Source organism: Lycorma delicatula, chromosome 7 (assembly GCF_047948215.1).
Source record: "Lycorma delicatula isolate Av1 chromosome 7, ASM4794821v1, whole genome shotgun sequence".
Classification (NCBI taxonomy): Eukaryota; Metazoa; Arthropoda; class Insecta; order Hemiptera; family Fulgoridae; genus Lycorma; species Lycorma delicatula.
Genome location: NC_134461.1, coordinates 6,088,906 through 6,104,244, shown reverse-complemented (window position 1 = coordinate 6,104,244; position 15,339 = coordinate 6,088,906). Strand labels below are relative to the sequence as shown.

The window sequence follows — 15,339 nt, the reverse complement described above, 5'->3', positions numbered from 1 at the left end:
TTGTGTGCTGAGGCTCTTGTGAAGTTGAAATTTGAAGCTATTCCACACCCGTGTAATAGGTTCAACTTCTTAGTGCAATAAAGAAGAGGCCTTTACGTTTGAAAGGCTTTCTACTATGATACCACCACACTGAGTATAGATAGAACATACATCTTTGACCTTCCGAACATCGCCAGTGTTTTCATCTCGGAGCTGTATCCTTTTAACAAGGCCTTAAATATACTTCAAAATTCAGACACATACTTGTCTGTTCAGATTCCATGAGTGCCTTGCAGGTGATTAGAGACTTGTACTCCAGACACTCTGCTGTCTGTGATATATAGTCTGTTATCTCTGAAATCACTCATTGTAACACAACCGTGAGCTTCTGCTAGATCCCTAATTGGAGTTTCAGGCAATGAGTGCGCTAATCATGTGGCAAAAGAGGCCAGTTTGCAGCCTCCTTTCACTAATCGTGTTGTTTCAAACTATCTTATCTGTCTTCTGAAGAGGTTGGTTTATGACAGATGGCAAAGCGGATGGAATGCTACCATCAACAACAAAACTTTGTCCATTTAAGAACACTGTCACTGCGGAGCTTCTCATGCAGGAATAACTGTTGAGAGGAAGTTATTATTTGCACTTTGCAAATAGGGCACACTAAACTTGCTGATGGACACCTCATGAATCAGATTGATGCACCTGTCTGTGCTCGCTGCAACTGCCATCTAATGGTACATCACATCCTTGTGGAGTGTGTTTGTTGTCCGGCATTGTGTTGGAAGTTTAAAATAGGTACTAACATCCGAAATATCTTAGGCAACAATGTATCAGTGCTATCTAATATCTTATGATCTCAGAAGATTCAAATATTTGATTAAAACTGTAGTATGTTTTTGCCTTTTGACATATGGCAGTTTTGTTGTTTTATGTTAGATTTTTAATATTGTTTTTATTTTGCATTTAGCATACTGCACCGGCATTTACATTCTTTTAATTTTTAAAGTAAATTTTAACTGTTAATTTTTAGTCATTTACTGTAATAATTTTACGTCTAAGTGGTGATAATGATACATCATTCTGTGCCCAGTAAAAGAAATATAGGTGGGTTGCCGCTTACTTAAAGTCATCTCTATGCTGAGTAAGTTATAGAGAAGAAATAGTTTTTAAAGAGGGATAGCTTTTGGATCTGTAAACCTGAGGAAATCAGGAAATGAATCAGATTTAAATAAGACGTACAGCTTAATGAGTGTATTAAACGTAAAGTTAGACTGTATTTTATGAACATCAATAATTTTAAGAATGATGTCTTATCACAAAAAGTTACTAATTTTAAATAACAGATAACTTAACTCGCTGGAATTGGCATCCTGTGATTTTCACTTCCTTCTGCAAATTAAGGGTATTCATTTCACTGCATATGATGAACTGACCAATTCAGTGATGATTCGAATCAAGGAAAGACTGCTAGCATTGTTCATTGACAGAATGAAAAAAGTTGGGAAAAATGAGTAGTTTTAAGCTGTGACTATGTGAAAAAACAGATTTAAGCTTTTATAAAATTTATTTTTATGCCTTATTTGTTTCATTTGATTATCTCTTCATATCAAGTCATGATCGACTGCATAATTGTCTTTCAGAATTGTTCATAAATTTGCATCAATAAAGATATCCTGTTTTTATATGTTTAGTATAATAGGAAAAGTAAATTTATATGAATTTCCTATTTATGGTGATACTTTGTTTTGTAAATTTTTCTTAATTTTTTGTTTGTTTTTTTTTTTTTTAGAAAAAATGGCAAATTACAAAAAAGGGGTAAAATAAATTTAGTTGGACGCCTTCAATTATCAACTGAACGGAGTAAAGAGGAAGATAATGAAAGCATTGTTCAGTTGAGAATATTTAGAGTTCAAGTAAGTGTCTCTGTTATTCATACCTGGTATTGTTTAGCCATATACTGTATGACAGATAAAATAAAGTTCTTTTGTTCTTTGTACATATTTCTTTATTGTTGTCGGATCAATAATTAACTTACACAAATTAATTCAGATGTAATCCTCTCAAACCAAAAGCACATAATTATAACTGCCTCTACTGGAAACTTGAGGTTGATCAAATTCATCACATTTGGCCTGAGCTTATGGAAAATGGGACCTGGTTTCTTCAGCATGACAATACACCGGTGCGTCTAAAATTGTTGTTTCCACATTTTTTGCAAAATGAGGAATTCCTATTCGATCCACTCTATTTAACTAATTTTGCATTGGCCGACTTTTTTTCTTTTTCTCTAAAATAAAAATGGGAATGCAGATAACAGGATTCAAGGATGTTTCATTGATCCAGAAGACTGTGGTGATTGAATCGAAACAGATTGGAAAGAAAGCATTTTCTAGGATATTCAATCCGTTGTATGAGTTTTGTGTCTACCTACAGAAGTAGCCAGGGACTGTGTTGAATGAAGGTAATAACTTTTTCATTGATTGTTTATGTTTTTAATGATCTTAACGTTAGTACACAATCATTACGCTGAGTATATTACCTGCTAATATAGGTACCAAAGTAAAACCTAAATTAAAAGATTAAAATGAAGAACTGTAGTCATAGAGATTAAAAAAAAATAATTTATCCTCAGTCACTGTCACACCAAGAGCAGCAGTAATTGTATGTCACCCTGCAGAGTTTAAGATACAATTACTGCTGCTCTTGGTGTGATAATAACTGAGGATACAATTACTCAGCATGAAAGAAGAGCAGGGCCTTGATAATTTCTGATACTGAAAAATGGCGGATAGAGCAAGATAGAAAATTCAGAGAAGAAAAAGTAATGGAATATAACAATAATAAAAATCATTCTTATAACTGAATTCAATAGAAATATAAACATAAGTTCAAAGGTTTCCAAAGCTGATTGTAACATTTATTGAGGATGGAAACATTGGTGCATTTTAGATTTTAAAAATTATACATAATTACGAAAACATTGCTTTGGTTCTTATTTAAAAATATAGATGAAGGTAAAACTTAAAACTTACCACTGAAGTTTCAGCAACCTGGAGGAGATGTGCTGACATCCCGCTATTGAATAAACATTAATTATTATTGAAGTAGGTGCTATCACTTAATAAGATGTTACCACTTTATAATGATTCAACGTAAATAATGTTATAGATAACATATTGCCAATTTATCCAAAATTGAAGTGGAGAAAGGAAAACGAAAAAGCATTCCAAAACAAAGTAAAACAAAAAGTTAGAGAAAGTATTTGGTCTGGAGATCCAGAGCATGATTCAAACTTATTAACAGATATATTAATAAATAATATTTGAGATAGTCCAAAAGCTACAAATGTAACAAATTTTAAACAGGAATGGCTTGATATGGAGTGTCAAAAATCACGGAAAAGAGTGTTTAGATTTCTCTGAATGTATAAAAAGGACTAATTCTGAACATTTCAAGCATGAATATCTATAATTTAATAAAATTTATTAAGAATTATGTGAAAAAAGAGTAAAAAGTACTGGGAGGACAGTATAGCTAAATTTAGAGAAGTGAACGATTCTGGAGAGTTTTGGAAGGCTGTTTTAAACTTAAAATATTTCATTATGTGAATGATATTACAGGTTTGGAGTGGGTGGAGTATTTTAGTAAGCTTTTGAATCCAAATATTGTTTCTTGTAGAATAATTTACTGTGAGCCGTTATTCCCTGATTAAACCTTGGATACTCCCTTTCAATTAAAAGACTTGCTTAGTATAATCAAAAGAACCAAAAATAATGCGCTGGGAGAAGATCAAATACCCTATGAGTTTTTCAAGAATGCTCCCACTGTTTTGCTGGATAAATTGTTGGATATTTATAATGAAATATATGAAACTGTTAAAGTGCCTGAATGCTTTAAGACATTAATAATAATCCCTTATATAAAAAACGAGATCTAAGTAAGGTAGAGAATTACAAAGGTATTTCTTTTGGAAATACTATCGGAAAGTTATTCTTTAATATGTTATTAGATCGGCTTAATCTCTGGGCAGAACGACAAGGGATACTGCAGGAATGCCAGGCCAGATTCAGAAGAGGTTATATACAATACATAATATTCATAATTTAGTTACTATCATTAAAAGTAAATGGCATCAGAAACGTAAACTGTACGCATTTTTTATTAACTTGTCCGCTGCATTTGACAGAGTGGATCAACAAGCACTTTTTTATAAACTGTTTGAACTAGGAATGTCATCTAAAATGATTAAGCTCCTAAAGGGATTGTGTATGGAACAGGCGACAATATAGAGTTCTAATGGGTTAATGGAAAAATTTGAAACAATAATGGGTCTAAAACAAGGTTGTCCATTAAGCCCTTTACTTTTTTCTCTTTTTATGATCTGGAAATGGTTTTGGAAGGGGGAATTTATTTAGCAGGCATTTTAATAAAGTTGTTGGCTTATGCTGATGATATTGTCATGCTAGCTGAAGATCCGATTTTGTTTTAGAGGATGATAAGTGGATTGCTACTATACCGCCAGAAGTGAAATTTACAGTTACATCTTGGTAAATAAAAAATTATGGCTTTCCAGAAAGGGGGTAAACTAGCAAAACATGAAAATTGGCGGTATGGAAAAACGAATAGAAGTTTCAAATAGTTACAAATATTTGGGTGTAACACTTTCATCAACATTATCTTTGGAAATGCATTTTAATGAAAAATTACAAGTGGCGAAATTAGCCTTGAATACATTTAGTAATCTGTTGTGCAATGATAATATCGCATTTGGGGAAAAAATTGGTTATTTTTAATGCGGTGTGTAGATCGGTAATTTGTTACCATGCCTAAAGTTAGGGGTTTAGGATGTATGATAGGTAAGGTTGAGATTGTGCAGAGATTTTTTATTAAGACAGGTTTTTGTTTACCCCAGAATACTTCAGGTTTTAGTTTGTATCAGGAAACTGGACTGGAGTCTGTCTTTTTACATTAAATTACACTTCATTTAAAATATGCACAGCGTTGTTTGAAGCTGCCAGAAACAAGGTATCCAAATGTTTTAGTAAAGTATATTACAGAAAAAAGAAGAGTGTATTTTTACAATGAATGGAAAGTGCTTGTTCAAATCAAAAGTATTTTTATCCAGAATTTAAAGTGAATTTTATTGTAGAATTGATTAAGAATAAAATGAAGTCAGACTACATAGGTATTTTGAACAACAGTCGCAGTTGTCTAATTTACAAAGAACTAGACTTGGTGGTTGATTATGTTTACAGTAATGAAAATTTTTATTTTAATTAAATGTTTTTTTAAAGCAAGAGCAGAATTAATTTATCTGAACAAGTACTCATTTTTGACTAACTCTTGGCTTTATTCTATGTGTAGTGTGTAAAAAGAGGAAGATATTGCGCATTTTGTCCTATTCTATGGGAGATAGGCTATAGTTTTTTAACAAGGAAGTTTTGGAAATGAAGGATCTGAAGTAATATCTTAATGGAAGTGGTTGGCCAGTATTAAGTAAACTATAAAAAGGCTAGATTTTCTTTGATTCAGGAATTTAATTTTTAATTCGTTTTTTTTTTTAGTTCTATAATCCCTCTGATGGTCATAGGCCAAAGAATATTGTCTTTTGTCAAATATTTGAAGTTTTGTAAATATTTCAATAAAGGCTGTTATTATTATTAATAACTATGTACATTAACGTGAAGAGTAAAAATAGTAGCTGTAAAAAGTCACAACTGCAGCAGCAAATTATAAGCCGGTTACATAAATAAATATTCCATCAGTCGTTTATTGTGTATGATGATACAGTTGAGCCATCAAACTTTAATCATTTTGCTTGGCCATGATTTTTTTTTTGTTATAATTTTTTTTTATTGTTAAGAAATTAGTAATCTATTTTTGTACATAAGTGCGTATGTTAGCCAGTAATGATGTTAATTTTAACAAGTTAAAAAGACAAGTTTAATATTATTTTTATGATTACTTGTGAATGTCAGAATTTTAATGAAAAGAGGAATCAGCTACAAAGATGATTCCTCTTTACGATAGATAGATTTATCCATGAGTAGATCTAACAGGTAAATCTATCTACTTTTAAGGAAATGAAATCAAACTATGAAAAAATTTTGTCTTAATTACAAGGTATGGTTTTCCTGTATGACAGAATGGTATTGTCTTCATATTTCATCCAGAAGATTTTAAGTTTGAATTTTGGTCAAGAGTAACATTTTTCATATTCTACAAATTCTATACCTTACTCCTTCAGAAGGCATCTGTCCTTAAAAATTTTACTTTATCCTCCAAAAAAAAAAAAACCTGAGAAAGATTGGCACTAAATATAAGTGAAATAGAATAAGTGAATCAAAGAGAAATAAGTTCTCTTGAAATATAAGGCAGTTCACACTTTTTATTTATTTATTGCATTTTATATTTGTATTGTTATTTTTTAGTTATATTGCATGTTTATTTTAAAAATTTAATTATTTTTGTTTGTTTGCAGGAAGCAATAATTAAAATATTAAAAATGAGGAAAAGAATAACAAATGCACAGTTACAAACAGAATTGGTAGATATATTAAAAAATATGTTCCTTCCTAGTAAAAAAATGATTAAAGAACAAATAGAGTGGTTAATTGAACATAAATATATGCGAAGAGATGAAGATGATATCAATACATTTATTTATATGGCATAATTATTCATGTCCTTATTTATTTACATGAAGTTATAAATTTTTTTTTTAAAATGGAGAGAAAGAAACAGGACAAATTATTAGAGATAATTTTGTTCTTTTGTTACCCACTGCTCCTCCATGATGGAGATTTAATTTGAATTATATGCTGTTGCATAATTAAAATGATCAAACTGTTTTGTTTATTACTGCTGAAGGTGGCAACAATTGAGTTCCTGGCGAATAAAATAAACTGTGATAATGCAGTTTAATAAAATATTTAAAACAGGAGAACCAAAATTTAATCCTGTTTAAATGTTTGGTTACAGTAGCAGATCCAGGAATATTTCAAAGGGATGATGGGTGATTCAAGAATATAATAGATGTGATATGTTTTATAATATTTGTGAGTAGAAATATCTTGGATTAAAATATTAAATGTTTAATTTAGATAATAAAAAGAAATTATATTCTTTAAGGAAAGTTCATTTTTTTTATTAAAAAATTGATGATATTATTAGTCAAGAACATCTGCTTTTTTCAATTTTTTTTGACAGTTTTTCAATGGGAAATTTTACTAGCATTAAATTATTCTAAAGCAGAATAGATTGCTGTTAATTATTAATTTATTAAATCAAATTACATTTTTGTTGTATTCATATCTATTTAATTGTAAATGTGGAACTGATGTCAATACATTATACACATTAATTTTAAAATGATATATTAGAGAATCAGCATATTGTGAAATTAGATGTCAACAGTTTAACTAACCTGTAAATCAGTAACAATTTAGATACTACAACAAACCTGTAGTCAGTAGTTTTCATCAATTGGGTTATTAGTTTATCAATATATAGTTGCGATTTGCCAAAAAAAAAGAAAAAAAAGATTGGTCATTTCATCATCGTATCACTTTCAGTTTATCTCACATTAAACCTTTTACTTCTGTCTTCTTCTTCGCTCAGTCCAAAAATCACCTATCTTCCATTACTTTCATCATCTTCTCTATTGACCTATTTTCATGGACATCCGGTTTTGTTTTCTTGTGCTTATATTTCTTATTCTGTTGTTTTATTCAGATGTTCAGACTATAATTTAAACTTGCAGTTCTCCATAATGAGCATAAATATCAGTTTGAAATGCACACACTATATACATTTCTCATTAGCATAGCTTTCTTTATACCAGATTATATTTTTTACACTTTGCATTCACCTCTTACTGTATTTTCCTTTCTCTTAAAAAGTTTCTCCAAATCTTAGAATTCCTTAACCTTTTCTTACATTTTTCCATTTAATAGTATTATGTAATGTTCCACGGTTTTCTATATCTCTGTTGCATAATCAACCTGCTCTTTTCCATAGTAAATTCCATTTTGTATTTTCATTATTGTTTTTTATTTTCTTCATCATCATAGATTGAATGCAGAAAACCGTGAAAGAAAGGAACAAGAAATAACAGGGGGAAAAATAGCATACTTTAATGTTTTATAAGTAATATCATCAATTGTGTTGATACATTAGATTTGGAACTCTGAATCCATAGAAAGATTCATGAAAAATATTTATCTCTGATCGGTTTAATGAAGCTAATTTATTATTTCCTTGCTTAGTGTAAAAATAATTTATATTTATTAGACAAAATTACATTTGGCAGATATCACTGTAGAATGTTTCTTGGAAAACATGTCTATACTTTTTTTTTGACAGAATGCCTGGTTGAGAAAGATAAGTAATTTTTTCATTAACCATAACTCTGTTTCAGCAATTTGTGAGCTAAATTCATCTTGTATGTGTTTCATAATCTTCTTTTGCTAGGCTTGTCGAATGAATCCAGCATTTTTTTAATATTTTTCTGTGAAAGCAAAATTAAGTGATCGATGATATCATAAAAAAAAAAACCAAAAGAAATCATACATTGCACACCATAATTAGGTTATATATAATTATAATCATTTTATAATGTTTTACATCATGGCTTTACAACTCAGGCAAGATTTTATTCAGCAGGCAATATGGTGTTTGAAGAAAAAATTATTTGGATCCCAGTAAACATTAGAATGCAAGTTTGGAAAACGATCTGGACTTTATAAAGAATCATCCAGGTGTTTCAAATAATCTGTTACAAAATCTAGCTAATAAAGATATTTGAGAATTAACTTTATTATTCTATATTGAAAATGACTGGAAATAATTTCTATCGATTATTAATCAAAATTAAAAACAATTTTCAATAATCTGATGCGGATATAAGCTAACACCATTTACCTGAAAAGAATCTACGAGCAGTTGAATCTTTACTCATAACAGGAAACATCTAAAACCTTATGATACTTTTATTTAATTTTATCTGTCATTATTTCATTTACATTTGTTGTTGAATTTGAGGTTTAGAAGAAAAGTAATGCAATATATGAAAGTAATTATTAGTATTATAATGAGTTTATTACCTTTTTTTTTGTTTGGACCGTATGTGGATCGCATTAAAAACAACTTACTTTGCATTTTTGTTTCCTTTTCTGGTAGTACTCTTTTATTCTTTGATTAACTTCATCTCTCTCTTTTTGGGAAAATTTTCTTTCCCTTTTCCTCTTTGTTTTTTCTAAAAAACTCTTGAAATATTTTATTTAATTTTATTTCTGAAAATATTTTGGTCCAAAATCTCATTTTTAATATTTAGATTTTTAAATATTTAGTTATTTTTATGATTTCTTGAAACCAGTTATTTTTAGTTTTTAATTTATAAAGACTGTTTTTATTAATCTATAGTCCTCCATTCTTTTTAAAGGTTTGTAAAAGCCTAATCTTTTTCTTATCGAGTCTGTTTTTTTTTTTTTTTTAAATTACTGTATAATTTCTTCATTTGATCTTAAAATATTTTTATTATTTTTACATTTAGCTCCTAAAACCTTTCTTAAAATTTTCCATTCGTTTTTAATTATTTTTTCCAGTCTTGATTCTTTGACTTATCATTTTCCTATAACATATAATTATTCTGGTTTAATAGTTACTTTGTATTGTGTAAATTTTACATTAAATGAATTTTTTAGTCTACGGGCTGGTTCTGTTTTATTTTATTATTTTATTTTCTTAGTTGGATCTTTCCAGGGCATAATACTATATTACTTCTCCAAGATATTTAAATTTTTCAGCTATTTTATTTTTACATAATTAGTTTTTAAAGATTTCAGTTTATTTTTAATATTCATCTTACATTGTTTAAATCCTGTTTTTTTTGCAATTTCTTTTAACATTTCTAATTGAATTTTTGCTACTTCAAAATTCTTTGCGATTATCACCAGATCATTATCCATAAAGGCAAAAGAATCTATTTCTAGATTGTCCATTTTGTGACCTAATCTTGTTTTCAGTTCATTTATTTTCAATGTTATACTGTTATTTTCTTCATTATTAATTTTTTTTTTGCAGAAAATATAAATAAATCACAAGATTAATATAATACACAGTAATGTTATACAGTTTAATCGCTGTGCGTATCATTATTATACATAATACTATAAGCCGTGCGTATCAGTTTGATATACATTGGAATTTTAAGGTTAGGTAAAGGGAAATTGTGTGGAACTTTCTCATCAGGCCACCATAATTTTTGTTTCAGACATTAAAATTGACTTATATGCGGGTGAAAAATTATTTTATTCCCAAAATCACATTTATACAGGATTTAATGTATAGAATTGATACACATTTCCTTTGGCATTAAAATCTTCTGTAACGGATTGCATAGTCTGTTTGAGTATGGAAATACTATTTTATTTACAAAATCATAAGTTTTTATTTACCAAATGTAAACATAGTATAAAAGGCTCAAATTATCAGTAGTAAGTGGAAAAAATTATTTTCATGATGATAAGTAAAAAAGTTTATTTCATGTACTTATATACAAAAAAAAAAAACTAAAACCCACCTTTACATAAAACTACTAAACTTAATTTTATATCCTAAAACTTCTTATTTTTTTTAGTTCTCATTGAAGCACATAGATTAGCTTTTGAGTGTACCGTCACGATTTTTTTCAAATGTTTTCAATAATTATATTTTTTCTTAGTTCGTGACTGTAATTGGAATGGCTTTTTAATTTCTTATCGTTAATTTATTTACTTACAAAAACATCAATCATCATGACACATACAATTCTTGTAAAAATGACATAGCACACTAATTTTTGTATGCATAATTATGAACACCCCAGAAAAAAATCATGTTCTATTCAACAAAAGTTTGCCTTATAATCCGACCAACTTGACGTTTTGGTATACAAATATTAGTGTAATATTATCTACTTATAGAACAAGTGAAAAAATATCTTCATCTTTGCTAACAAAGAACTCTCATTACTAAATACACCCAGGGTAGAGCAGGTTGACTAGACATTTGAAGGATCAGGATAAGTTACTAAACTATACACTGGTGGTTTTCTGTGATTTCAGTTTTACATTAATCTAAATTATTTGACCAAAGTTAACAGTCTAAAAATGTCTAAATGATTGGGTTACTAGATTGTTTAATGACTACATTAAACTACAAAGAACTACATTTACAATTAATTTTTAGTTTGATGATTTTTTTTGAATAATTTTTTTAAACAAAGTGAATTTAATTTGTTTATTCTTTTTAAATTGAAATGAAAAAATTCTTCCAGAGTGAGACTGGGTGCCTCCTAGTTCTTGATCTGCTACTGATCAGTTTATTATTATTGTGTAATTAATAGATTATGTATGATATATTAAGTAATATTTATTAAATAGGTATTTTTAATATCTATATGTATTATTTATGATTGTAAAATACTTTATTTTTAAAAGTTGTCATTTTATAAATAAAAACATAAGTATTAAAAAAATACAATGAGTTAATTTGTAAATACTAAACCGATTAGCTAAGGAATTTATTGTTATTACTATTAAATTATGTAAATCATATTATCAGTTTATTGTTTAATTTTTATGATTGAATGTAATTATTATAATAAAAAAAAAATTGTTTTATAGTATTTTTTTTTTTGTTTTATTCCAACAATATAAATATAAATTAGCAGATTATTTATTACTTACTCCTTTTGCTTACTCTTTATATTATTACTTACTCCTTATACTTATTCCTTTTGTTTCCTCCATAAATTTAATTAATGAATATTTCAGTAATGGAGTTGTCACTAGCTTCCTTAAGACTTCTGTTGTTATTCTCCTTAAGAAAGGTTCAGTGCTAAAGTTACAGGCCAATTTCATTATTATTGTATTATTTAAAGTATTTTTAAAAAATTATGAAAAATCAACTTAATCTTTCTGTAAAAGCAATACCGTATTAATTTACGGTTTTAGGAAAAAATCAACTACTGACATAGCCATTACCCGGTTTTTGGAAAACATTTTAAATTGTGTAGATAACAAAAACAACAAAATTTTTAGTTTTTTGTGACCTCAATAAACCATCCGATTTAGATTTAGAGTTTTTGCTAATGAAAAACTTAGTGGCAATGGTATCACAAAGCTGCTTACAAACGGTTTAGGTCATACTTTACTGACTGTAAAAAAGCAGTTGAAATTTCATCTTTCGATTAGAATATGCGTATAAAATTTAGATGTTCTTGCTTCAAGATGTAACACGCAGAGTTGCCCAGGGAGTGTTCTTTATCTCTTGCTTCTTTCATTGTTTAATAATGATCTCCTGCCTCAAAATCTTGAGCCGTTCATTGTAACATTTTTTTCTGACGATATGACTATACCTATGTTTGAAGATAATTATATAAAAGGAATTGAAAATTGTACTATAACAGCTTAAAAAGTTATTTGCTAGATGGATTGTAACCTTCTAGTAACATTAAATTTGGATAAACCATCGTATCATGCTTCTCAGGTAGATGTAAATTGCAATCGCATGATTAGAATTTCCATTAATGATAATGATAGTATTTCTGTTACCCGTAAAACAAAATTTCTAGGTGTTTTATTAGACAACAAATTCTTTGAGATGACCAAATTGATTTCATTTAACAAAATCAAGCTGTACTGCTTTGCTTTGACGTACCTTAATAAATTGCTAACTTTGTCATCGTTATTAAATATTTATTACGCTTACATATATTCTCATATAAAGTATAACATCATCTCTTTGGATTCTATCAAAAAGATCAGAACGATTTTTCAACTTACAAAAATGGGGTGTCATATCCTTAACCGGCACCTGGGTACGTAACAAACTTGTAGGCCTATATTTAAAAAATTAAATATATTAACTAATCCTTGTGTTTATATTTATGAATGTGCAATCGTTGTAAAGAATGGCAGCTTATATTCTTCAAAAATAACGTATCCACCTATACCAAACCATAAAAATATCGATATCCACTTTTACCAAACCAGACAACAGGATTGTTTTTGTGTAACTGAGCACAATACTGTGGCTTACGAGAAAAGGTCTTATCTTTTCTTTGCTATTTTTAATAAATTGCCAAACCATTGAAAAATGTTCCATTGATTTATTTGAAATACAGTTAAAAGATTTTATTTTATGAAAATAATATTATTCTGGACATGAATTTTTAAAGAATACTAATTAAAAACAAAAAACCACACATTTTATCTGTATCCTGTTCGTGTACATAAATATGCGCTCAAAATAATTTTCAATAGTGGCTTCTGAACTGTGAATTATTTTGTAGTAAGTTTTTATATTTAATGTGTTTACCTTAACATTATTTCATGTGTTTGTATTTAAAAAAATAATTGTATTATATGTTTGTATTTCAAAAATTAATCTGGACTTTTTAAATATGTATGTTATAATTATACATATATTTGTATTGATGTGAGCTACATAATGTATTTTTATATTCTGATCAGAATAGACTTATTTATTTATAAGCTCACTGTAACTAAGTTTTTTCTCACAAAAACCTGATTATTAAGGACAATTTATCAAAAATTGACACGTATTAACATTAAAGAAAATTTAAAAATCTGTTAAAAATAAAATTTAATATATTATTGCAATGTAAATTTACTATTTATAAAACTTTGTAAATCAGTAAACAGTTGTAGTAAAAATCCTCAGTTTTAAAAAAAAAGTGCCTTTCAGCTGCTAAAACTAACATTCTACGCCTTGGAATATTAACTTTCTATAGTAAAAACAATGAAAAGTATAAATTATTTATCGTAAATATTTAAAATGAACTGATTTTAAACAGTGTATTGCTTATGATGTTTAAAACATGTAAGCAAAATGGTGACTTTCAACTAATTTATCATGTTATGATAATGTAATTTAATGATAACTCTTACGTCATTTTAATCTAATGAAATCAAAATCGCTATCTGCATGAAATTAGAATTTTATAAATATTGTAAAAAAAAATATTCTTGTTTCATTTAAATTACTAATAAAAATGTTAATATTTGTCAAGGCTAGTTATTTACTAGTTTTAATTTTTTTTTCTTTATATGATCTATTATGTCAAAATTAATTTATTATAAACTACAGTGTACTTGAAGTTAAGCATATTAAATTGCTCTAAGTACTTAAGTTTTAATTAAGTATTTTAAGTTTATTGTACGTGAAGTCAAATAATACTTACTAACTTACTAGCCAACTCTCGCCGTTGGCTGTTGAGCCATTTGGCGACATGCTGACCAGTAGATGGGCTTCTGTGAACTTCAGGCTCTCACTAGCTGGGTGCAGTCCAGGGCCGGACAATCTCTCAGTTGATCAGCATTCATTGTCCCACAACCACACAGCAGACACTCAGGAGATGGCAACACATGGATGCAGTGAAGGTGACAGGTAAAATGGTTGTGGCCAGTTTTTAGTCTGAAGGCAGCTGTGCTGATTGCATTCAGGAGGTTGGGGTTGATAGGACTGTCAGTGACCAAGGTCTCCCACCTCCTACCATTCTGCCGTTTTGGAGAGGCGCTGTTCATTCCATCTGTTGACTGTCGCATCGACCAGTGCCCTGGATGAACACAAGGATGCAGGGCAACTAGGTAGGGGTAGAGTTGTTCCTAACTTGGCCAGTTTATCAATCTCCTTATTTCCATGTTTGTTGACATGACTGGATATCCACTGAAACATTGGTGTCCAACTGCAATTTCCTAGGCTTTCCAGTTTTCTTCTATACCCAATTGTCCTCGGGCAGTCTGTTTGGGGGTTGTGCAATAGATTATGTATAGTGACTTGGAAATTGACCAAAAACACTGCTTTCAAAGGAAAAGCCAGCTTTTTCAGTTTGGCTGCAGCGACGTTCACTGCTTCAACTTCCCCATCATAGTTGCTAAGGGGGGCACCTACGGCTGTATGTCCCTGAAAAAGATGCAGTAGTACCCAGCCCCTGTTTCTCCACGTCTGAAATTGAATACCTGTCAGTGGGTCTGTCATCCAGAGGATGAATGGATTCATCCTCAAGGATGGTTTGTAGGGCTAGCTGCTTCAATTCATGTTGTGTGGAGGCATGTTTTGGCGTCGAATAGTTCTTGAGTTTGTAGTGAGCTCGAGGTAAGTGGTTGAAGAACTCCTGGCTCATGCATAGAGATGCAGTGTCCACGAGTGGAATATCATAATTCCTTATAAGTTTTTCATATGGTGTGAGTGGAACCGTCTGTGTCTTCAGCCTATAAATAGCTTGCTGGTATTTGGTCCATTGATGCTTATAGGCTCCCTTAAAACGCTCCCAGAATCTCAATGCTACCCTTT

General features: G+C 29.4%; 1 protein-coding gene across 1 annotated transcript in view; it reads left to right on the top strand.

Moving 5' to 3' along the window:
- Cul5 (cullin 5) overlaps window positions 1-11,603 on the top strand; it is a 92,086-nt gene extending 80,483 nt beyond the window's left edge. Inside the window, exons 14-15 of the mRNA XM_075370699.1 lie at window positions 1,769-1,892; window positions 6,461-11,603. Of these exons, the coding sequence (XP_075226814.1) occupies window positions 1,769-1,892; window positions 6,461-6,655 (319 nt within the window). The 3' untranslated portion in view covers window positions 6,656-11,603. The remainder of the gene's footprint in view (window positions 1-1,768; window positions 1,893-6,460) is intronic.
- Window positions 11,604-15,339: the final 3,736 nt, after the last annotated feature.